We start from the raw sequence: 23730 nt of genomic DNA, 5'->3' as shown, positions 1-23730 counted from the left end.
CTTGAAGTAGAGGGTCTGGGCAGAAATAAAACCAGAGGAAATTATACTCAGGGTCTCTAGAGGGTAGTAATTCTTCCCAATCTAGAGAGGGTCATCTCTTCACGTGATCCCTCTGTTCATGTACTTTTCATTTCACTATATGTATTATCATTACAAAGGAATGTGATCCTGGGGGCCACAAGAAATGTACTCATCTACACACATAGAGAAAAGATTGTTTGGACGTTAAATGGTCAAGAGAGAATTATGCCTACTGTTCTCTTAATCAGATATATCTACTTTGCACCAACTACCAAAATTGCAGATTTGAGAAGAAAGGACTTATAAGACTTGCGACTAATTGTTATTATCACTAATACTAACAATTATTGATGTAGGGTAACCTCTGAGTTGGACAGACAAAAGGGAACACTTTGATGTAGGGTAGAAAGAATTAACTTTAACTGATCTGATTTCTCAAATGATTAGTTTGAGGTTTTATTACCTCTAATCAGTATCCCATTATAGTTGTGTTTTGCTTTTAACATTTGTTTACTTCTGAATTTTATATTAGTATGCTAAATCATATTCAGTGACCAATAAGTTATCATGGGAGCACTCCTTCCTTATTAATAAATCTGCTTTGTGAGTAGTCAATTGTGGCTTGCTCATAGAACTGAAAACCATAGGTCAATGAAATTTGGGCAGGTTTCTGTAGGAAATAACTGACCTAGACCTTGAGAAAGAAAACAAGCAGGAGTGAAAATACAAGGTCGTAAGGAATGTAGGGGTTAAGAGAACTGGCGGCGTGGAATCAGGCAGACCTGTTATGGAGAAATTAAGAAGTCGGAGCTTTGGAAAGGATCGACATGTGGTCTTAGGCATGAAAGATGAGACAAAATGTAGTGGTGAAGGTCAAATAGAAAGGGAACTTGAGGTAGAGGAGAGGGATTTAAGAGGCAAGGACTGGGTAGTAGAGTGAGCTGAAAATAAAGACTGGAAAGGGAAGTGGATGAGTGCAGGATGAGTTAAAGTGGAGTCATGAGTGACAGAGCCAGTTTGACAGAGGAAATGCAAATGGAGTTTTGGCACAAGAAAGTGAAGGCGCGGGAGTGGATAATGTTCGCAAGGTTATGAAGACAAAAGCCTGAAAGTAGGGCAGTGATTAGATTTTATGAAATCAAGATAAACATTTGTTAGTAAACAAAGATAATAATAATAGCTGAGTGAGGTGGCTCACGCCTGTAATCCCAGCACTTTGGGGGGCTGAGGCAGGAGGATTGCCTGAGGTCAGGAGTTCAAGACCAGTCTGGCCAATATGGTGAAACCCCATCTCTACTAAAAATACAAAAAAGTTAGCCAGGCATGGTGGCGTGCGCCTGTAATCCTAGCTACTCAGGAGGCTGAGGCAGGGGAATTGCTTGAACCAGGGAGGTGGAGGTTGCAGAGCCCAGATTGCGCCACTGCACTCCAGCCTGGGCCACAGAGGGAGACTCCGCCTCAAAATAAATAAATAAATAAATAAATAAATAAATAAATAAAAATAATAATAATAAAGGAAAACAAATTTAGTTCTATATCATTCTCCTAAATCCTTTCATTGAAAAACTAGCAATAGGTTTTTTTTAAGCCATTTATTATTTATACAGTCATACTTTTGAGTGACTTTGTTTCAGAACTACCAAATCAGCTCGTTATGGCCCTCTGAGGGCTTCTACCATTCTAGATCAGCAGTCCCCAACCTTTTTGGCACCAGGGACCCACTTCGTGGAAAACAACTTTTCCACAGAAAGGGGTGGTGGATGGTTTGGGAATGAAATTGTTCCACCTCTGATCATCAGGCATTAGTTGGATTCTCATAAGGAGAGCACAACCTAGATCCCTCACGTGTGCAGTTCACAATAGGGTTAGCGCTCCTGTGAGAATCTAACGCCTAATTCCGGGGCTGATCTGACTGGAGGCGGAGCTCAGGCGGTAATGCTCCCCCCTTACCCCACACTGTGCGGCCTGATTCCTAACATACCACAGACCAGTACCGGTCCATGGCCCAGGGGTCAGGGACCCCTATTCTAGATGACCTCTAATAGAAACACATTTTTCCCCATAAATCCTCAGGTTCACAATTTTTTTTTTTTTTTTTTGTATATGTTTTTGAGACGGAGTCTCCCTCTGTCTCCCAGCCTGGAGTGCAGTGGCACAATCTTAGCTCACTACAACCTCCGCCTCCCGGGTTCAAGCGATTCTCCTGCCTCAGCCCTCCCAGGTAGCTGAGATTACAGGCATCTGCCACCGTGTCCAGCTAATTTTTGTATTTTTGTTTTTTTGTGTTTTTTTTTTCTTTTTTCTTTTTTTCCGAGACGGAGTCTCGCTCTGTCGCCCAGGCTGGTGTGCAGTGGCGTGATTTTAGCTCACTACAACTTCCGCCTTCTGAGTCCAAGCAATTCTCCTGGCCCAGCCTCCGGAGTAGCTGGGATTATAGGCACTCACCACCACACCCAGCTAATTTTTGTATTTTTAGTAGAGACAGTGGTTTCACCATTTTGGTCAGGCTGGTTTCGAACTCCTGGCCTCAAGTGATCTGCCCACCTTGGCCTCTCAAAGTGCTGGGATTACAGGCGTGAGCCACCGCACATGGCCAAGTTCACAAATCTTAAGGTCCACTATGAGTTCTAGCTAACAGGGTCTTGAAAAAATAAGTACAACGTTAGGAAATCCAAAATCCAAGCCATTGGAGCCATGGAGACAGCACTCCAAACTCAAGAGGGGTCAATTTCTTTCCTCTCTGCAAGGAACCCCCACTAGATCTGTGTAATGCTGTTACTGCACCCCACCACTTACCCAAAGTTAGCCTTTGGTTGGAAGATTTCCTTAGTATTGGCCCTTCCGTGGTCTCCAGGAAGATATTACCGGAAAAGGGTCTGGATCCAGACCCCAAGAGCGAGTTCTTGGATCTCACACAAGAATGAATTCAGGGCGAGTCCGTAAAGTAAAAGCAAGTTTATTAAGAAAGTAAAGGAATAAAAGAATGGCTACTTCATAGAGCAGCCCCGAGGGTTGCTGGTTGCCCATTTTTATGATTATTTCTTGATGATATTATGCTAAACAAGGGGTGGGTTATTCATGCCTGCCCTTTTTAGCCCATATAGGGCAACTTCCTGACATTGCCATGCCATTTGAAACTGTCATGGCGCTGGCGGGAGTATAGCAGTGAGGATGACCAGAGAGGTCACTCTTGTTGCCATCTTGGTATTGGTGGGTTTTAGCCGGCTTCTTTAGTGCAACATGTTTTATCAGCAAGATCTTTATGACCTGTACCTTGTGCCGACCTCCAGTCTCATCCTGTGACTTAGAAGGCCTTAACCGGCTGGGAATGCAGCCCCGTAGGTCTCAGCCTTATTTTACCCAACCCCTATTCGAGATGGAGTTGCCCTGATTCAAACGCCTCTGACAGTGCTGTGTAAGTTCATAGGAAACTTTGGCAGAGAGAGGCTCAGTACCTTGCCTGAAGTCTTATCATGGAAAGAATTAATGTAGGTATAGAGAAGTTGCAGGTCAGTTACAAATAGCAAAAACAACACATTGTAAATTGAGAAATAAATATTAGATAAATGGATTTGCAGTCCTTAGACTAATACTTTTAAGCTTGGGACAGTTTGGTGGGAGCGTGTGAGTATTTTGACTGGTGAAGGCTCGGAAATAATATTGTGTTCTCTGCTTTAAAATTAGCAGGCAAAAATATACAATTCACCTCTGGAAAATCAACTAGTTGACAGTGCATTTGTCCCAAAGCCAGCAGTCATGAGGGAGGAGAGTGGCATGCCTCCACCGTGGGACGCTTCACTGCTGGAGAATGAGTTTTTCCAAGGTAAGTTCATGGATTAAGTTGCCTTTGCAACTACTGATACTAAAGGAAGTAAACAATAACTAGTTTGTATTAAACTACTCAAAACATATCAAACACTGTGCTTTATTTTTTATGTCCTCATGTTTAGCTTATTTGAAGAGGATGCTGATATGTTACTAACACAAGTATTAAGAATCTTATGATTAAATATAATCTAAGCAAATATTCTTGAATCAAGGACTGATAAATATATGGAGTAGTACTAATGTTTAATATTTAACCTTAGGGGTCAGGAGTTTGAGACCCCATCTCTACTGAAAATACAAAAATTAGCTAGGCATGGTGGCATGCACCTGTAATCTCAGCTACTTGGGAGGCTGAGGCAGGAGAATTGCTTGAACCTGGGAGGCGGAGGTTGTAATGAGCCAAGATCACACCACTGCACTCCAGCATGGGTGACAGAGAAAGCAGAAAAAAAAAAATTAACCTCAGGTAAAAAGGAAATACATCTTTAGGAAATACATCTACAAAGTTTGCTGTTTAATAGACTTTTATTGTTCCAGATTAGGACCCAAATGCACTGCAATAAAATCTAATTGACATTAGACAATTAACCTTGTATGATGATAAAAACTGAAACAGGTTCCAAAAGCAGTGGCGTTCCAAATGCACATGTATCTTATCATTATATGATCACAGTTTACTTTTACAAACGTTATTCTATATAAACCCGGCCATTTGAAAAGTTAACTCTGAAGTCGCCACCAGCTTCACTTTGAGGAACTTCATTTAGTTTGCAAAGGCAATACCATCGCCTGGCCCCTATCGTGTGGGACAGCAGTCAGGAAGAGACAGTCAGCTGGACAGTCAACGTAGGGGCCTTCTTCAGTAAGATGCTTCCTGCTAGAGAACAGAGGAAAATCTCTGTTCCAAAATGAAGGTTTTGTTGAAAGAGGAGAGCTACTGTTTATGGAATGAAAAAATAATAATAATGTGGCCTTTCTGAAAATAATGTAGAGAAGCAGAACAGGAATTTTTCTGATGTCAGGAGTGGTGAGTGAACAGCATTGTTAGTTTGGGATTCTAAGTGGCTTTAATTTAAAACCTTGTCACGAGGATGTTAAGAATGGTTACCTCTAGGTAGAATTCCTGGCGATTTTACTTATATTGTTATACTTTTCTGTATTTTCTGTTCTAAATACATTCTGCTCTTGTAGTCAGCCAAGACTTTAAGGGGAAAGAAAAACATAAACAGCTTGAAAGGGAGAATGGATGTCAAAGAGATTTTCATTATAATTTGTTTTAAAGATAGATTTTTATTCATTATGCAGTTTTGTTTTGTTTTTTGCCCCACCTTATACTTCAGCATTGCTTGATTATTTTATTATGGCTATAGGGAACAAATTACTTCAGGTCCTAGGGGTAAATAAATATTTTTCACTAAAACATTGACAGATTATTCCCTAAAGAATTCCTTAATTACATATCCTTAATGTTCAAGATCAGTTTTTCTTTTGGTTGTACAAACTTAATAACACCAACTTGCAAATAAAATAGGATAGGGAAAAATCCAGAACAGATTTTTTTAAATCCCTTTAGCATCTGCCCTCACATAATTGGCATGTTGCATGTACATTTCACCTATATGTGCTCAGACACTTACATTTCCTGTCATTATACAATTGAAATGAAATTTTTAATTTATTCGTATTTATTGAACATGAATATAGTAAACTATCTATTATAGAGTGGGCCTTAGAGAGTGTACAAACCTCAGAAGATTATGATTCTATTCAAAGTTTAATGGGTTTTTATTGAGGAAAACATGTCAAATACAATTAAATTGATACAATTCAAAGAAAAGCCAACTGTGTTACCAAAAGGATGCTGTGGCTTGTCTGAGATCACAGGGGCTGTGGTCCTAGAGAGCATCAGCCCTGGGTCTGGGCCTGGTCTACGTCTTCAGTTATCATAAGGGGGCCCCTGGGCACTGACTTTGACACCACCCCCTGACTTTGCTACCGAGAGAAAAGTAATCATTATTTGACAACAGCAACTTCACGTCTTTGTAAAACTATGAGCTCGTCTCATAGTAAAATCATCTGTATGGTTCATAAAGAGCAAAATATGAAAAGTGAGCTTTTTTTTCTGTGTGTTTTTTTTTTTTTGAGACGGAGTCTCGCTCTGTCGCCCAGGCTGGAGTACAGTGGCGCCATCTCGGCTCACTGCAAGCTCCGCCTCCCGGGTTCACGCCATTCTCCTGCCTTAGCCTCCCGAGTAGCCGAGACTACAGGTACCTGCCACCACACCTGGCTAATTTTTTGTATTTTTAGTAGAGACGGGGTTTCACCATGTTAGCCAGGATGTTCTCGATCTCCTGACCTCATGATCCGCCCGCCTCGGCCTCCCAAAATGCTGGGATTACAGGCGTGAGCCACCGTGCCGGGCCTAAAAATGAGCTTTTATGGCACAGAGGTTGCACTGCACAGTGGTTGTATGCATGGATTCAGGAAACAGACTGTCTGGGTTCAAATCCCAGTGCTGCGTGATCTTAGGAATTTGCTTAATCTCTTCTTGCATCAGTTTCCTCATTATAGAATAAGAATAGTAATAGGACCAACCTTCTAAGGTTGTGTGATGACTTAATGAGTTAATATATTAAGGGTTTAGGACTCTGCCTGACACATAGAAAGTGCTGTTTTATAGGAGTGTTAATGGATTTTTTTTTTTCCAGAAAAAAAAATCTACCATTGGCATATCATTTAATAATATTATATAGCACTTTTAATTATATATATTACTCCAATCCATCCTACTAAGTATGTTCATAAATTAGGTGCTAAGCTTTTAGTGGTAATACTGTTTTCTTAATAGTACAACCTAGAAATCATATGCTACTTACAGAGGTTCATTTCTATTATGATCCCAGGAGGTATACACAGCTGGAAATATTGTAGCAACCTAGTGACATGAAAGAAACAGAAAGACAAGGCTTAATAATACTAACAATTGTCTAGTTATTCAATATCTGCATTATTAATTCCCTTTTATTACTGGTCCATAAGTTCAAAAAACTCAGTACACTTTAGATGCACTAAAAAAAAAAACATGATTAACATTCATTGTTAGAAGATTATAGTTCTATTTCCTTAGGGCGTTAATGGAAGGTTTACTTTGAAAAAAATTTGATTTGAAAAAGTAGGAAAGAAATTTTCACTACTGTCTTGTAAATGTCAGACTATCTTAAAAATATAATCAAAATTAATGTTATAACATTTATTATAATATAAAAAATAAAATTATAAATGATTATGTTTCTTGAAAAGGAGCCTTCAACAACTCAAATTATTATTAAACTGTAAAAACATATACAAAAACGTTGACTCACATTCTCTTTTCAGTTTTAGATGACTTGGATAGCAAATTGGCTCAGGAACAGTCTGCAAGCTCAGTGAATTCCAGAACACCCCTCAACTATGGATCAAGAACACAGTTCAGTCACTTTTATTCCAGTGGTAACAGACATGGTAATATCACAGAAAGACACAAAAAACTCTATAATGAAACTTCCAATATGTCTATCTATGACATCCTAAGACCAGGAACTCATAGGGAAGGTTTTAAAACCTTTTCTCCTAGGACAAGGACAATTTATGATATGTATAGGACAAGGGAGCCCAGAGCCTTTAAGGAAGATTATGTGCAAAAGAATACTTTTGGCAGTACTTCGCTGTGTTTTGACAGCAGGCAACGGTCAGCCTTACCAGCCACAGGGCATTTCACAGCAAGAAGCTTACATTTCCCAGCCAGAACTCAGAGCAAGAGTGGGTTTATACCACCAAGGCACCAGCAGAGTCCAAAGAGAACTCCTTTATCATCCATCATATGGAACAGATCAGATTCCTCTAGAGACAGGGAGAACCAGGAAGAGTTCCTGAGGGCACCATCACCAATGGAAATTGACCCTGCTGACAAGTATGTGTATCCCAGGGGTTTTCAGGAGAATAAGAGATATGAATCATACCATTCACAGAATGTTTACCAACATGTTAGTTTAAATGCTCCCATGGAGAATGCAATGAGTCCTGACACTTTTGAGAACTCAGAGAACATGCCATTCTACCATCAAAGCAACACATTTGCTAGATCTTTCTTCAGCAATACCTTTGGACGAAGCGGAGAACACGGGAGATTTGGACAAGGTCCTTTTTGGGGCCAAGAGAAAGGACATTCTTTCTGGTCTGACTTTCATCAAAGCAGGAAATCATTCAGTTCTTCTGACAGAGACTTTGAAATGATTTCCATGGAAGCAAATAGTGTATCAGCCATTCACGGCCATAATGTTTCTTCTGAACACTGGGAATCATTTTCTTCTGGTTATGGAACAGATGTTTCCAGAGGCCAAGAAGAGCCACATCCCTGGCAGACATCCACAATGGATAGCATGGCGGTATCACATGGTAATGAGACCCAGCTGACTCCTCATTTTGGCACACCAAATGTTTGCTCCATGACTGGTTCAAGCTATCACGTCAAATCCAGTGAGTTGGTAAGTCAACAGGACAGTTCTCCTATAGAAGTACATATAAACAAAGAAGCTTCCTCATTTGGAATTGCTCAGACTCTAGCATCCTCATTCAAAACTTCCTTTTCCCAGATTTCTGATGACAGAAGGAATCCTCAGAGTCCCAACTTGCAGAATCCCACAGTCACTTTGAAGAAAATTTTTCCAAATAAGCCTGCCTCTCATCCAATGAGAAGCGATACAGAAGTCACTGTGACCAACAGCAATTCAATTGACTCTCTGCCTCTTGCCAAAAGCCAGCCCAATATCTTGGTCACAGAAGTGAATAATGAGAAAGACTTAAATAAATCTATTTCAGAAGAAGACAAACAGCTAAGCAAGATGGACCAGACAAACAAGGCAGGTGAAATACCCCAACCTGTTTCACAGACAGGGATCTCAAACTCTCTACCTGATTTTCAAAATCCCTTATCCCAGGACTCAGCCAAGAGCAACAGGTTTGGTTTTAATGCATCTACCACAATAAGTTCAAAAAAGTCACTCAGAGTCTTTTCCAGGAAAGATACCTCCAAAATGTATATACCGCACAAAGATAAATCCAATGACATTAAACAAGACAAGAGGTTTACTGAAAACAGAAAACTTGGCTCATCGGCTTCCCTTCCTTTCATTCAGGAATACAGAACACCACCATCTTTCCCCAGGACAGACCAAGGTTGTCACCAGGAATCAACTGTAAGTAATGAAGATATTTCAAGAATTATTACAAATAACCACTGGAGCTCTGCACCGACTGATACTCAAAATGCACAATCTCCAGAAAAGCCTGTTATTTTAGATACTGAGGGAGAGCAATGTGCTACAATTCATTCTACCAACTGTGGCAAGTTGACTCCTGGCCACAAGACCTCGTGTGATTCTTTAGATCTGTCATCAGCTGCACTACCAGATTCCTCACCATCAAAGAATTCTTCCCTTGATGCTCCTGTGGTTCCATCTACGACAGTGTTCTCCAGAAGTCCTTCAGACAAAGATCCATTGCTAGGAGAAAGAGAAGAAAAAGACAATGCTGGGAAGAACCAAAAGAATCAGTTTATTGTAAGCCATTCAGAAAACCAAGAGAGAAATGATAGTCATGTGCCTACACATGATGAAGTGGTTAATGTCAAATGCCATCCACACTCTCCTTTTAGGAATGAAAGAGGAAAAGGAAAAATAAGGCATCGTATATCCTGTATTGAAAAGTTAAGCAAAACAGAAAGTATATCAGTACCCACCAGTGATCACAGGAGCCTCATTGAAGCAAATCAAAGCAATTCCAAAGTTTCTGAGCTTGACACAATTTATTGTACCTTGCCAAGAAAATCAAGCAGTTTTCTCATACATGGCAGGCAGTCAGGAAGTAAAATAATGGCTGCTTCATTGAGGAATGTGCCACCTCCCTTCCAAATAAAAAATAATGTGGAAGATGCAATGGAGAACTACACATTAAACAAATTTAGTCCCAGTTCTCCTGAGTCAGCGAATGAATGTTCCAAAGTCGTTTCAGACTCAACCCTGGGAGCACCTGAAGCCACAGAGAGAATGACAAATGTAAAAAGCAGTGGATCTACTTCCGTTAGAAAAGGGCCACTTCCATTCCTCATCAACAGGGCTATGTCATGTCCCTCAGGGGAGCCACATGCCTCAACTGGAAGAGAAGGAAGAAAAAAGCCATTGACCGCAGGCACGGATGCTTCTGAGCTAACACCAAGGGCTTGGGAGAGAATCATTAGCCCTGTGGAAAATGACTCATCTGTTAGAGATTGTTCTTTAACCAAAAGACAACACCAAAAGGAAAACTTCCAAGAATACACTGAGAAAGAAGTTAAAATGGCTGCCTCCAGGAGAAGTGTATTTGCTCTTTCAAATGAAGACCCTTTACCTTTTTGCTCAGACTTGTCAGGAAAAGAACGTGGGAAAACATTACATAAGGTTAAGACGACTAGTACGTTTTCTGTTTCTGGTGATGAAGATAATGTAAAATGTCTGGAGGTGGTCTCAGTATATTACACTCTACCGAGGAAACCCAGCAAAAAATTCTGTAACCTCCTTCAACAGTATGCACAAAATACTAATTTACTTATAGAATCAACTCAAGTGGAGACTGAAACATTTCTTAATGCTTTAGAAAAAGACAAACAGAATTATTCTACACGAGAACAGTCAGGAACACCTTCATGTGAAAATCTAAAGATGTCCATCAACTCTGATCAGACACTCACCACTGAAAATATGACTGCCTTCCAATTATCAAATAGGGGGCCCCTAGCACGTACATTACAGGAAATGGCTTCAGTTGAGGCAGCTGTTTCTCTTCCTGAAGAGGAATCTAAAGCTAGAGAGATTTTTTCAGATAATTTAGCTAAAACACCTCTAGGTGATTCAGAAAACAAGAAGGAAAGAGGCAAAAAGTTGCAAAGTGAAACCCTGCATACTTTATTGATGCTTCAGAGAAAAAATGTATCCAAAGAAAAATCTGAAAATTGTCAACGATCGATTAATTCAAGTAACAGTGGTCCCTCTAGTCTTCCAACTCTTTCAGAAGTTAATGTTGGAAATTCCCAAACCAGAAGAAGTTCTTGGGAGTGTACAGGGAGTGGTAGAGCCATTCCATTTACTGGAAGTGGGAATTGTCCTCAGAAAGATCACACATCCACAGCTGTAGGTGATGGCTCCAGTGGATCACAGCCTAGGGAAGGCAGAGGGGACATTGGAACCAACTGCCAAAAAATGACTAATAAAACACTTTCTCACTCAGAGAGTCAAGTCTTTGCCCTTACTCCAGCATTGCATAAACTACAGCTTGGTGAGGAGACTCAGTCAGATGAACCAAACTTAGAGAGTCTGCAGTCTGAACAGAGAGAATTACCTCAAAGAAGTCAGGAGGCAAATATGACAGAAAGCAGGAAGGCTGACGATGAAATGCAGAAGTCACCTTGGGATCAACCTTCACTTCCTGAAGGAAACAAAAATAAAACCAACTTGGATGACTTAGTAAAGGGGGAAAATAGATCTTCAGTTAAACACAGATTGGCAGCCATGTCTAAAGCAAGCAGAAAATTCCCAGCTAAAGATGTAACCCCCAGAAGACATGTAGCTACTATCTTCCCTCAAAGTGGAAGCAGATCTGGCTTTGACCATTTGTCTCTTGGCACAGTGGAGTGCAACCCACTGTTCCCTGAGCCTACTCCAAAATCTGCAGAGTCCATTGGCGAAAGCAGGTTGAGTGAGGATGGAAAGCATGTGAAAAAATCCGAGAACCTTCTCCCCATTACTGTACTACCCAACAGAGAACCTTCTACACACGTCAGCAACCAGAAGTCTAACAGCATTTCACAACGACATCAGAATGAGTTTAAAAATGTCTCAGAATCACCATCAAAGCATGAGAATTCTAAAGACGTCACAGCAGCTGAGAATTTAGAAAGAGAATCAGGAGCCCCATCCCCCATCACATTCACCAGCCTCAGGGAAGCAGAATTCTCTGACAATCAGAGGAGGCTGAGCCCTCCTTTTCCACCGGAGCCTGCACAGAAATCTATAGTAAGCATTCCACTGGCCAGTTTTCTGCAGCAACAAAGGAGTGCTTCATCTCTGGAGTGGGAACCTGAGCCACACCTCTATCGTTCAAAGAGTTTAAAAAGCATTAATGTTCATGGCGATCTACTACGAAAAAGCCATCCTCCAAAAGTCAGAGAGCGCCATTTTTCTGAAAGCACTTCTATTGACAATGCCCTCAGTCAACTGACCCTTGGGAATGAATTCTCTGTCAACAATGGGTACAGTCGAAGATTCAGATCTTTTTCTGAACTCCCCTCCTGCGATGGAAATGAAAGTTGGGCTTATCGCAGCGGGACAAAAACAGGTCCCAGGTCTGCAACATCTATATACAGACCTATTGACTACGGGATCTTTGGGAAAGAACAACAGTTAGCTTTCTTAGAAAATGTAAAGAGGTCACTTACACAAGGAAGATTATGGAAACCAAGTTTTCTTAAGAACCCTGGCTTCCTAAAAGATGATTTGAGGAACCCTCCCAACCCCTCAGAGTCATTAAGCTCAAATTCTCCCAGTAGTCAGGTGCCAGAAGATGGCTTATCTCCAAGTGAACCGCTTAATATCTATGAGGAAGACCCAGTGGACTCAGATTGTGACACAGACACAACCACAGATGATGAATACTATCTGGATGAAAATGACAAAGAGTCAGAACTGTGAGGCTTTTTCAATAAAATGCTTTACCTTTTTCACCAAAAGCTTAAAATGGAACTAAGGTGTACGTGTGCATGTGCATGGGAGGATAAAAGATCTACTCTGGGCAATGTCTGCTCTGAAATGTCCCACATCTCCTTTTTTTTCCTCCACACCCTATATAGACACTTCCTGAATGCTAGAACAATGAATTCTTGTTTTGAGAGAGTCTCTGCTATTTTCTATCTCTGTAAATGTTCTTAGCCTGCCTTTCCACCACTCCCACTTAATCCCTGATTCACTGTCTGATTTGGGCTTTCTGCTTTACTTCCCTCCTAACATTTTTCATCTTTAATTGTGATTTACAACCCTAATATCCCAGGCACATACAAAACTTATGAATTACCCAGCACAACTGTGAAACTCTGTATTGCTTCTTCCGGTCCACACCCTATACTCATGACATTAAGTAAAAGGTAGGGATGATAACAGTGGGGTAAATATTATCATCCTGTTTGACTCATGAACAATTAGGAAGTTTAAGGTGGTGATCTTCTCTTTCAAACAAAGATAAAGCAATTTTTTTTTAACCTGAGAAACTGATTGCAAAAAGGAAAAAAAAAAAAAGATAAAGGAATTTTCTAAGTACATCCTGTTATATCCGTACTGGAGCCTGGGAGGCACATGGTCAAAGCACATGCTGAGGTTATAGATTAGGACCTGAATCCCTAGTAAGCCAATAGAAGGTTAGCACTCCTAGAAATTCCTCTGAAACTGTGGGGGACTGGCTGGATTATTAAGGGCTTTTAGTCAAGCCAAGGACTTAGGCCAGGCAACCTGACCATACAGAAAGTTGCCTGGTCACAGAATTTCTGCTTATGAAGAGAACATAGCTGAGGAGCAGAGATAGGAAGTATGTATCCCTTCATGGGACCGACTTACCTTTACTGCAGTTCTCTCAGCAACTGGCTTTTCCCATTTCCTCAGAACTATCCATTTTCACATTTTCTTTTTTTGTTTGTTTGTTTGGTTTTGTTTTGTTTTTGTTTTTTGGAGACAGAGTCTTGCTCTGTCACCCAGGCTGCAGTGCAGTGGCATGATCTGGGCTCACTGCAACCTCTGCCTCCCGAGTTCAAGCGATTCTCCTGCCTCAGCCTCCAGAGTAGCTGGGATCACAGGTGCACCCAGGTGCACACTGCCACGCCCAGCTAATATTTTTGTATTTTAATAGAGATGGGATTTCACCGTGTTGCCCAGGCTGGTCTTGAACTCCTGAGCTCAGGCAATCTGCCCACCTCGGCCTCCCAAAGTGCTAGGATTACAGGCGTGAGCCACCATGCCCAGTCTTTTTTGTTTTTTGTTTTTGTTTTTGTTTGAGATGGAGTCTTGTTCTTGTTGCTCAGGCTAGAGTGCAATGGCTTGATCTCAGCTCACTGCAACCCCCTCCTCCCAAGTTCAAGCAATTCACCTGCCTCAGCCTCCCAAGTAGCTGGGACTACAGGCACCCACCACCACACCTGGCTAATTTTTTTTTTCCTTTTTTTTGGTATTTTTAGTAGAGTTGGAGTTTCACCAGGTTGGCCAGGCTGGTCTCAAACTCCTGACCTCAGGTGATCTGCCCACCTCGGCCTCCCAAACTGCTGGGATTACAGGCATGAGCCACCGTGCCTGGCCCACATTTTCTTTAATTGCAAGGTAGAACACTTCTTTTCAGGTGGGACATTTTAGTCCCAAATATCAAGTGGGAACCTTGGCCAAGTCCCTAAAATGCCATCAAGTCAGATCTGACACCCTAGAATTCATTCTTTGCTGCAGGATCATCTACCAAACCCTTGGGAAATTCTAAGGCTGAGCTCCTAAGGGCTTGTCACTATGATTCAATTATTTATCTAGAGTAAATCACTTATGATGCCCACTGATATTTTGGCTTTCCTTACTCTTTATTTGCCGTGCAGAACCTCAGGGGATTTCTCTCCTAATTCAGGATAAAGACCAATAGACGGCAGTGAAGATAATCTGCTTTAACTACAGAGAGCATGGATTCCTGGATGTCAATACTATGGTAGTCAACATGAGTGGATTTTATCTTGTTTGGTTTATATTTGCTTTGCGACCTAATCTAATTTTCCATTTTTTATACCTAGTCTGTTTCATCATTATAAACTAAGAATAATGATAGGTGTTGGTGAAGTGTATAGAGATCCGGAACTGATAGAGATTTAAGAAAGAACTATGTTATTATTATCCTTCTAATCATTCCCTTACCTAGATGCAAAATGCCTGGGTTACTTTACGTGGTTCCCATGCAACTCAAAGCTAATGAACATGAGGTAACTAACATGAAAGCTATTTCCTAAATCTGTCAACTATTTTAAACTTCAAGCTCTGACCAATCCTGAGCTCAAAAAGCTCAAAAATCAAATATTGTGGACTTTTCAGTGCAAATTTGTATGGTAAAGAATAAATAACACTATTTCTTTTTTAATATATGTTTGTAAATTCTGCCTTTCCTCTTTTTCTATTTATCTGATTATGATGATGATGATGATGATTATTATTATTATTTTCTTTGAGACAGTGTCTCACTCTGTCACCCAGGCTGGAGTGCAATGGCGCGATCTCGGCCCCCTGCAACCTCCGCCTCCCAGGTTCAAGCGATTCTCCTGCCTCAGCTTCCCGAGTAGCTGGGATTACAGGCACCCACCACCACGCCCAGCTAATTTTTGTATTTTTAGTAGAGACGGGGTTTCACCATGTTGGCCAGGCTGGTTTCAAACTCCGACCTCAGGTGATCCGCCCGCCTCAGCCTCCCAAACTGCTGGGATTATAGCCATGAGCCACCTCGCCAGCTCTATTTATCTGATTATTTAAGGAAAACTTTAATAAACCATGACCTACATTTTCTATGCAATTTTAAGATACTCAGAGTTAATATTTTAATATTGAGGTTCTTGATTTTTTTAATGATCAGCTTTCAAATTATATTTCAGTATATACTCTGAGTCTACATGTATGCTACAAAAGGTGAAATGAAGTTAGCTTATTTTTCAGTGAGTTTAGGCTATATTAAGAGTTAGGTAAGTTAGGTAAGGGTGAAATTGCTTTGGGGCCCAGACTGCGCTGGAATGTACTGTTTAAATTCAAAGGTAATTGATGGCCAGTGTTCAGTTGCTCTATTTGTAACGTTTGCATGTTGGTCTGGCTGAAGTATTGGGAAAACACAAAATTCATGAAAATAGCACCTTTTATAATTTTATACTTTTATAAAGCACTTGTTAAAGAAGTATAGCAAATTTCTATGTATTTTAACATATAAGTCGCTGCATTTTAATGTTCATTTTTGGTATAGCTATGGTAACTTATAATAGTCATTTTTATATTCATAACTTGTTTTTGGAAAGATATAGTCATTATTAAAATAAACATTCATGTAAATGGAGTAAATCATAGGGGAATCAATCCTAATAAATACCTTATAAGTTATAAACTTGTTTAGATACTAGATTTCTATAACCATAAATTTTATACTGTAAAGTCCATTTAAAATAGGGTTTAATGAAATTATTTTAATTTTTAGGGATGCCCTTCTAAATAATTTACTCCTACATTGTAAATACATTGATGCCAACAAAATTCCAACTGCTACTAACAAAGGTTTGGTTGGTGATAAGCTAATAAAAGCTACTTTGTGTAGGAGGTAAATATGTGTACTGGAGGGGGTAAAAATCCACTTAGGTTATGGCAAAGATGGGAATCAAACTGGAAAACTCATAGCCCCATAAAATTAATATTCTTTGTTATGTGCCAGAGGGTTTAAGAGAACTTCTTGCTAAGAGTTTATTGATAATAATAATGCTTCAGAATATCCCATTTAAATGTACAGTGTAAATATGTAAAATATTTTACTTCCCAGGCAAGTTTGTGAATCTATTGCCACTTAGTGGCTCTTTGTGACTGGCAGTTCTGTATATCTGAAACAAATAAGCTGTAAGCACTTTTGTTAAAACTTTGTCAAATAATTCTTTTATGTACTTGTTCTCAGACCTGTTCTCTGGGTATGAAATGTGTTAAAGACAAGATGCAAATTTAAAACAATGCCTGTATTTAAATAAATGATTTAAACAGATGCACTATTTGATTTGGTTTTATTCACATCCTCAAATGATTATTTATTTATTTATTTATTTATTTATTTATTTATTTATTTATTTTTTGAGATGGAGTCTCACTCTGTTGCCCAGGCTGGAGTGCAGTGGCGTGATCTCGGCTCGCTGCAACCTCTGCCTCCCAGGTTCAAGCAATTCTCCTGCCTCAACATCCTGAGTAGCTGGGATTACAGGCATGCACCACCACTCATAGCTAATGTTTGTATTTTTAGTACAGACAGGGTTTCACCATGTTGGTCAGGCTGGTCTCGAACTCCTGACCACGTGATCTGCCCACCTTGGCCCCCCCAAAGTGCTGGGATTACAGGCGTGAGCCACCGTGCCCAGCCCAAATGATTATTTTTAAGTGTGAAAGTTTCAGGAAAAATATAAAAGTTAGGGGGGTCGGGGGAGGCATAAGTGTTCAAACCAGTCTCTCTTATGGCTGTTGAATGAGATCTGCCATATAGGTGGTTTTAAAAAAACAGTGGCTTGCTTCTTTCTTATCTATACCCAAAAAGCAACGAACCAACATCAGGAAATCAATGTGCCTTGTTGCATAATAGGAGAGGAATGAAGAAGGTCTGACATTTCTTTCTGGAGATTCACACATTTATAAAGGAAGAGGGGCCAGGTGTTATGGCTGACACCTGTAATCCCAGCACTTTGGGAGGCCAAGGCGGGTAAATCACCTGAGCTCAGGAGTTCGAGACCAGCCTAGCCTGGCCAATATGGTGAAACCCCGCCTCTACTAAAATACAAAAATTAGCCGGGCACGGTGGCGTACACCTGTAATCCCAGCTACTTGGAGGCTGAAGCAGGAGAATCACTAGAACTTGGAAGGCGGAGGTTGCAGTGAGCCAAGATCTCACGGCTGCACTCCAGCCTAGGCAACAGAGTGAGACTCTGTCTCAGGAAGAGGGAGCTACATGGAGCTGGGCATCTACTGTCCAGTAGCACTGGTGAAAGATAAGCAGGTCTCTCTAGTTGAATATAAGTCATGCAATGTTAATTCCCCCCAAGCAAATTAATTAATAGATTTGTACTAATCTTTTACCTTTTCTGGAAAAGCAACCCAAAGCCCTTTTTCTATCAAGGACAGGAGAATGTCAACAGCATGTTATTCAAAATATTTTTACTGTCCTTTATTAAAATTTAAAATACAGTGGATCAGCTAGAATTTTTAGTGATAGACAATAGAATCCTCTCTAGCTGGTTCAAATAGAAAAAGATCTATTGGAGGCTGGGTGCAGTGGCTCATGCCTGTAATCCCAGCACTTTGGGAGGCCAAGGAAGGCAGATCACTTGAGGTCAGGAGTTCACGACCAGACTGGCCAACATGGCAAAACCCCATCTCTACTAAAAATACAAAAATTAACCAGGTGTGGTAGTGGGTACCTGTAGACCCAGCTACTGGGGAAGTTGAGGCAGGAGAATCGCTTGAAACTAGGAGGCAGAGGCTGCAGTGAGTGGAGATCATGCCACTGCACTCCAGCCTGGATGACAGAGTGAGACTCCATCTCAACAAAAAAAAAAAAAAAAAGAAGAAGAAGGAGGAAAAAGAAAGAAGAGAGAGAGAGAGAGAAAGGAAGGAAGGAAAGGAAAGAAAGAAGGAAAAGTTCTATTAAACTGTAAATTTTGCTCACAAACTCATTAATAGGGATAAGGAGATAGATTTTGAGCTGAAATTCCAGGACCAATTCTAAAAACCATGCCACAGAATTGGACCTGCCAAGGGAGCTGCTGTGTCTGTTATGACCAGGAAGCTGCCGAATCAGGACATCAAGTGGGCCAATATCCTGAATCACTGCCTTTATTTGGTCCAGAAATTGCTCCTATAGAAATAAAAACACTAGTATGTATAGACTTGCATGTAGGATTTTTATTGCTACAATGTTTGTTGTGGCAAAACCTGGAAACAAAGTTAATACCTGATTAAGAAATAACTGAATATATTATAGAACATTTACATATGTAATATTGTAAAGCCATTGAAAATTCCTCTTTTGCTTTAGAAATTGTCTAATTTTCAATGTCACTAAGTTGACTTAGAAGAATTTCCATGAGGTACTGTTGAGGGAGAAATGTAAAATTCCATTTTTGTAAAGCATTCACTAAGAAACCTGCATATGCATGTGTACTCATGGAGGGACACACTAGGTTATTAATGTTCGTTGTTTTGTAGACAGGTGTTGGGGGAGAGGATGTTCGAGAACAGGAGAAAAGAGAGAGAAGTTTCTTTCCTCCAAAGAAGAAACTGTAAATATACACACATATACATATATATAGAAATATATAAATAAATGAGAATAATTATTATTATTCATGTACTTAAGTGCAACTATTTATCGGGGGTGTACAGATTAAAAACTAAATATAAGTTTTTAAAGGATTTCTGTACAGGAGAATATTTAATAAATTACTTTTCTTTCTTAAAAAATTGATGATAGGCTGGGCGCAGGGGCTCACACCTGTAATCCCAGCACTTTGGGAGCCCAAGGCAGGTGGATCTTGAGGTCAGGAGTTCGAGATCAGCCTAGCCAACATGGTGAAAACCCGTCTCTACTAAAGATAAAAAATTACCCGGCATCAGGGCACACGCCTATAGTCCCAGCTATTTAGGAGGCTGAGGCAGGAGAATCTCTTGAACCCAGGAGGCGGAGGTTGCAGTGAGCTGAGATTGTGCCACTGCACTCCAGCCCGGGTGACAGAGCAAGACTGTTTCAAAAAAAAAAATTGATGATCATACTTGATTCTACAAAACATTGTGTTTTAATAATATAAATGCCAGCACTAAGTTTCCCTGTAGGCCCATGTTCTTTTCTCCAATCATCCTTTCTAGATTATGTCATCTTTCCAGTCTGGAAATTACAATTCCATTCTAGAAATGTTTTGAAGAGATGTAGTATGTACTGATATGATTGCCCAGTAGACCCTTTTTCTTTGCTCTGGAAACTGACATCCCCTCCCTTCAGGCCGTATGTTGACTGTGGAAGAATCAATGTTCTTATACGACCCTAAGAATCTGGGCACAATTGATTATTTCAAGGTGGAATGTTTTGGAGGAAATTGGTTCTGGATGGAAGTTAATATTTAAATCAATAGTCTCACAATCTAAAACGTACCCTATAGACTGTAATACATGGAAGGGCAGGGACTGAGTTTATATCCCTAGCACCTTGCATAATGCATGACATAAAGTCATGATATAAAGTGTGGGTTGAATATTACTGAAATTATTAAAATAAAGTTTGTGCATTTTATAGGATCTAATCCTATGTAAGTTTTTTTATTCATTAGTGACATGGAAAATTAGACAATTTCTACAAAATTAGCCAGGCATGGTGGTGTGCACCTGTAGGCCCAGCAAGAGGCTGGGGCAGGAGAATCGCTTGAACCTGGGAGACAGAGGTTCAATTAGCCAAGATCGCGCCATTGTACTCCAGCCTGGGTGACAGAGCGAGAGTCCATCAAAATAAAATAAAATAAATGAATAAATAAAAATTAAAGAAAGAAAATTACACAATTTCTAAAGTTAAAGAGGAATTTATTATAAGGATGCAAGGATGTCTCAGAAACCAGAGATAGAGACGCTGCTCATGAACTGTACCAGACTCTAGTGCACTGTACATAACCCAGAGAGTTTTCTGTATTTCTCTTCTATTTTCAGAATACGAGGGAAAAAAATAGCAAAGGTTATAATGCTTCTGTTGGAGAGCAGTCGGTATGTTAAAAATCTCCTAACCTTGATTTTAAACTCCCAGGGAAAGGGGATTAGTTCAGCATGAGTCAGTTTCCAAACTAGGAGCCAATGAACTGTAGCCATACTTACAGTTACAAAGCCTCACTGTTAACCAGGTGGACCGTGGAGTAAAAAAAGAAGAGTTACCAAAAAGGTGTAAATGTTATGAACTGAGTTGACAATAATTAGCTGTGAATTTTATGTGACATTAATGCAAAGATTCCAGAGGCCAGTGCAATTCACAGAAGTGTATTGAATCTAGACCTTCCAGAGTTACACACTGACTTTAATTCTAGGTGTCTGAGATTGGAGTTCAATATGGAGATGAATGTGAAAGGGAATGAAAAACTTATCGGAGTGTATCATTTACTTCAAAGTTTTACACATGATGTTCCTGCTATCCAGAATGCTCTCCTCCTTCTCTTTATGTGACTGATACCTATTTGACCTTCAGGGTTCGGCATAGATGTCATCTCTTTCAGAAGCCTCTCTTGGTTCTCCCAAGACTAGGTTAGCTGGCCTTCATATGTAGTGTATAAGTACACTGTACTATGTTGGAAAAGGCTCTCTGCCATGGCCCTTGAACTTCTCTGATCATTCTTGCTTGGTATGCCAGGCTTTCTGCCAAGGACCTTGAACTTCTCTGATCATTCTTGCTGTTCTGCCACTCCAATATCCAGCTCTTTATCAGTCCATTTCTCTGGGCAGTGTTTGTAGCAAGCAACGTTGAGAGATGACATAATATCTCCCTACCCTCAAAGAGCAGGCTTAATTCTGTGTAGCCTAAAAGAGGCAAATTCCTTTAGCTCAGTGCTCCTCTCTTGTAATGCAATCCACTTCAGGCATCCATCATAGTCTGTGTGCACTGTCCCCACAGGGCTTGGGAGGCATAGGAACAAAACGCAAACCAACATAAAGCTCTGGCTACTGCTTTTGCAGTGAATAATAAAGGTCTTTGATACAGGAGTGCTGTTATCTTTTGACAGCATCCATGAAACAGTAACAGGCCAACTTGTTAATTTGTAAGTGGGATAAAATCCTAGACCTGCAGTTCTTGAGGCCCATATTTTACCACCTATACGCTATTTACATTGCCTCTTAGTCTTTCTTCTCCACTAAACTACAGGCACTTTGAAGTCAAAATACAATATCTCAAATATGGTAGGCATTTAATAAATATGTGTTGAATGAATGAAATTTGATTAATGATAAAGAGTCTGGTCAAGGCACTGGTTGCTCTGAAGAGATATACTCTTTGGAGACAGGTTAAGATGAGAAAGAAAACAGGTTGGTGCAGGCTTAGTATTGCTAAACACGAGTGTGTTCAGGTACAATTATATGGCTTCCCTGACGTGTTCTCAAAAAAAAAATACTGGGTGTTAACCCAAATGTTATGTAATTTATTAGGCCATGTTTTACTATCATCCAGTACCAGCTAAACCTCAGATTATTTCTCTGGAAATTGTTTTAAGTCAGATTTTGAAAGAGTGTGAGCAAAATGTGTTCCATACAAATTTTTTAAGCGATAGTTGGAACAGAGCAAAGCTTTCTATTTAAAGCAAGGAGACACCCCCACAAAATAAAATTTATCAGTGAAAGTAATACCAAGTAATGTTACACGTTAGCCCTAAAATTTACCAGCAACTGTCTACCAGTTCCTGAAAATCTTTCCAAAGTACAAAGAACACCGTCCATAACCACTGCTTAGCATGACTAAAACAGGTCAAGAGAACTGTGAAAATGTGGGAAAGATTTTGCCCTGGTAAAACTTGGTCACAGCAAGAATGCTGAGTAGCACAATTAAAGCCGTGAGGCGGACAAAGGCTTGTCCAGTGCCTGGCTCTGATGTTTTGGGCATTAAGTTCCCCCAACAGGGTGCAGAAATCCTGTGTCCATTCTGGGGAGTGAGTTCCTTCTGGATCATTCAGCCAGAGGAGAATCTTTATTGGCTTTAAATAGATTCAGATCTATTAACAATCCATTAACAAATTTGTATCCATTAACGAATTGGATAAAATTGAGAGGTGACAGCATGCTGGCAGTCCTCACAGCCCTCACTTGCTCTCGGCGCCTCCTCTGCCTGGGCTCCCACTTTGGCGGCACTTGAGGAGCCCTTCAGCCCACCGCTGCACTGTGGGAGCCCCTTTCTGGGCTGGCCAAGTCCAGAGCTGGCTCCCTCAGCTTGCAGGGAGGTGTGGAGGGAGAGGCGCGAGCAGGAACCCGGGCTGCGCGCAGCGCTTGCGGGCCAGCTGGAGTTCCAGGTGGGCATGGGCTTTGCGGCCCCGCACTCAGAGCAGCCAGCTGGCCCTGCCGGTCCCGGGCAACAAGGGACTTAGCACCTGGGCCAGCGGCTGCGGAGGGTGTACTGGGTCCCCCAGCAGTGCCAGCCCACCGGCGCTGCCCTCGATTTCTCACCGGACCTTAGCTGCCTTCCCGCGGGGCAGGGCTAGGGACCTGCAGCCTGCCATGCCTGAGCCTCCCACCCCCTCCATGGGCTCCTGTGCGGCCCCAACATCCCAGACTAGCGCCTCCCCCTGCTCCACCGCGCCCAGTCCCATCGACCACCCAAGGGCTGAGGAGTGCGAACGCGTGGCGGCGCGGGACTGGCAGGCAGCTCCACCTGCAGCCCCGGTGCAGGATCCACTGGGCGAAGCCATCTGGGCTCTTGAGTCTGGTGGAGATGTGGAGAACCTTTATGTCTAGCTCAGGGATTGTAAACACACCAATCAGCACCCTGTGTCTAGCTCAGGGTCTGTGAGTGCACCAATCAACACTCTGTATCTAGCTGCTCTGGTGGGGCCTTGGAGAACCTTTATGTCTAGCTCAAGGATTGTAAATACACCAATCGGCACTCTGTATCTAGCTCAAGGTTTGTAAACACACCAATCAGCACCCTGTGTCTATCTAGCTCGAGGTTTGTGAATGCACCAACTGACACTTTGTATCTAGCTGCTCTGGTGGGGCCTTGGAGAACCTTTGTGTGTATACTCTGTATCTAACTGATCTGATGGGGACTGGAGAACCTTTATGTCTAGCTCAAGGATTGTAAACGCACCAAACAGCGCCCTGTCAAAACAGACCTCTCGGCTCTACCAATCAGCAGGATGTGGGTGGGGCCAGATAAAAGAATAAAAGCAGGCTGCCCCAGCTGGTAGTGGCAACCTGCTCAGGTCCCCTTCCACACTGTGGAAGATTTGTTCTTTCACTCTTTGCAATAAATCTTGCTACGGTTCACTCTTTGGGTCCATGCTGCTTTTATGAG

At 41.2% G+C, this 23730-nt stretch overlaps 1 protein-coding gene and 2 long non-coding RNA genes across 5 annotated transcripts in view; 1 reads left to right on the top strand and 2 right to left on the bottom strand.

Annotated features, from left to right (window-relative positions):
- LOC131384535 (uncharacterized) overlaps positions 1-2952 on the bottom strand; it is a 32551-nt gene extending 29599 nt beyond the window's left edge. For both annotated transcript variants that reach the window (XR_009215478.1, XR_009215477.1), the window contains exon 1: positions 2818-2952. This is a non-coding gene — a long non-coding RNA (uncharacterized LOC131384535). The remainder of the gene's footprint in view (positions 1-2817) is intronic.
- The window catches only part of EXPH5 (exophilin 5), an 89172-nt gene extending 72447 nt beyond the window's left edge, over positions 1-16725 (top strand). For both annotated transcript variants that reach the window (XM_032167317.2, XM_032167318.2), the window contains exons 5-6: positions 3706-3844; positions 7225-16725. In XM_032167317.2, coding sequence (XP_032023208.1) covers positions 3706-3844; positions 7225-12608 — 5523 coding nt within the window. In that variant the 3' untranslated portion in view covers positions 12609-16725. The remainder of the gene's footprint in view (positions 1-3705; positions 3845-7224) is intronic.
- On the bottom strand, positions 6725-9363 carry LOC116476903 (uncharacterized). The gene is made up of 3 exons (XR_004250307.2): positions 9307-9363; positions 7212-7297; positions 6725-6784 (listed from the first exon to the last, which is right to left on the bottom strand). It is a non-coding gene; the product is annotated as an uncharacterized LOC116476903 (long non-coding RNA).
- Positions 16726-23730: the final 7005 nt, after the last annotated feature.

Source organism: Hylobates moloch, unplaced genomic scaffold (assembly GCF_009828535.3).
Source record: "Hylobates moloch isolate HMO894 unplaced genomic scaffold, HMol_V3 SCAFFOLD_11, whole genome shotgun sequence".
Taxonomy (NCBI): domain Eukaryota; kingdom Metazoa; phylum Chordata; class Mammalia; order Primates; family Hylobatidae; genus Hylobates; species Hylobates moloch.
Note: the sequence above shows the minus strand (reverse complement) of the source record. Positions and strands in the feature narration are given on the sequence as shown.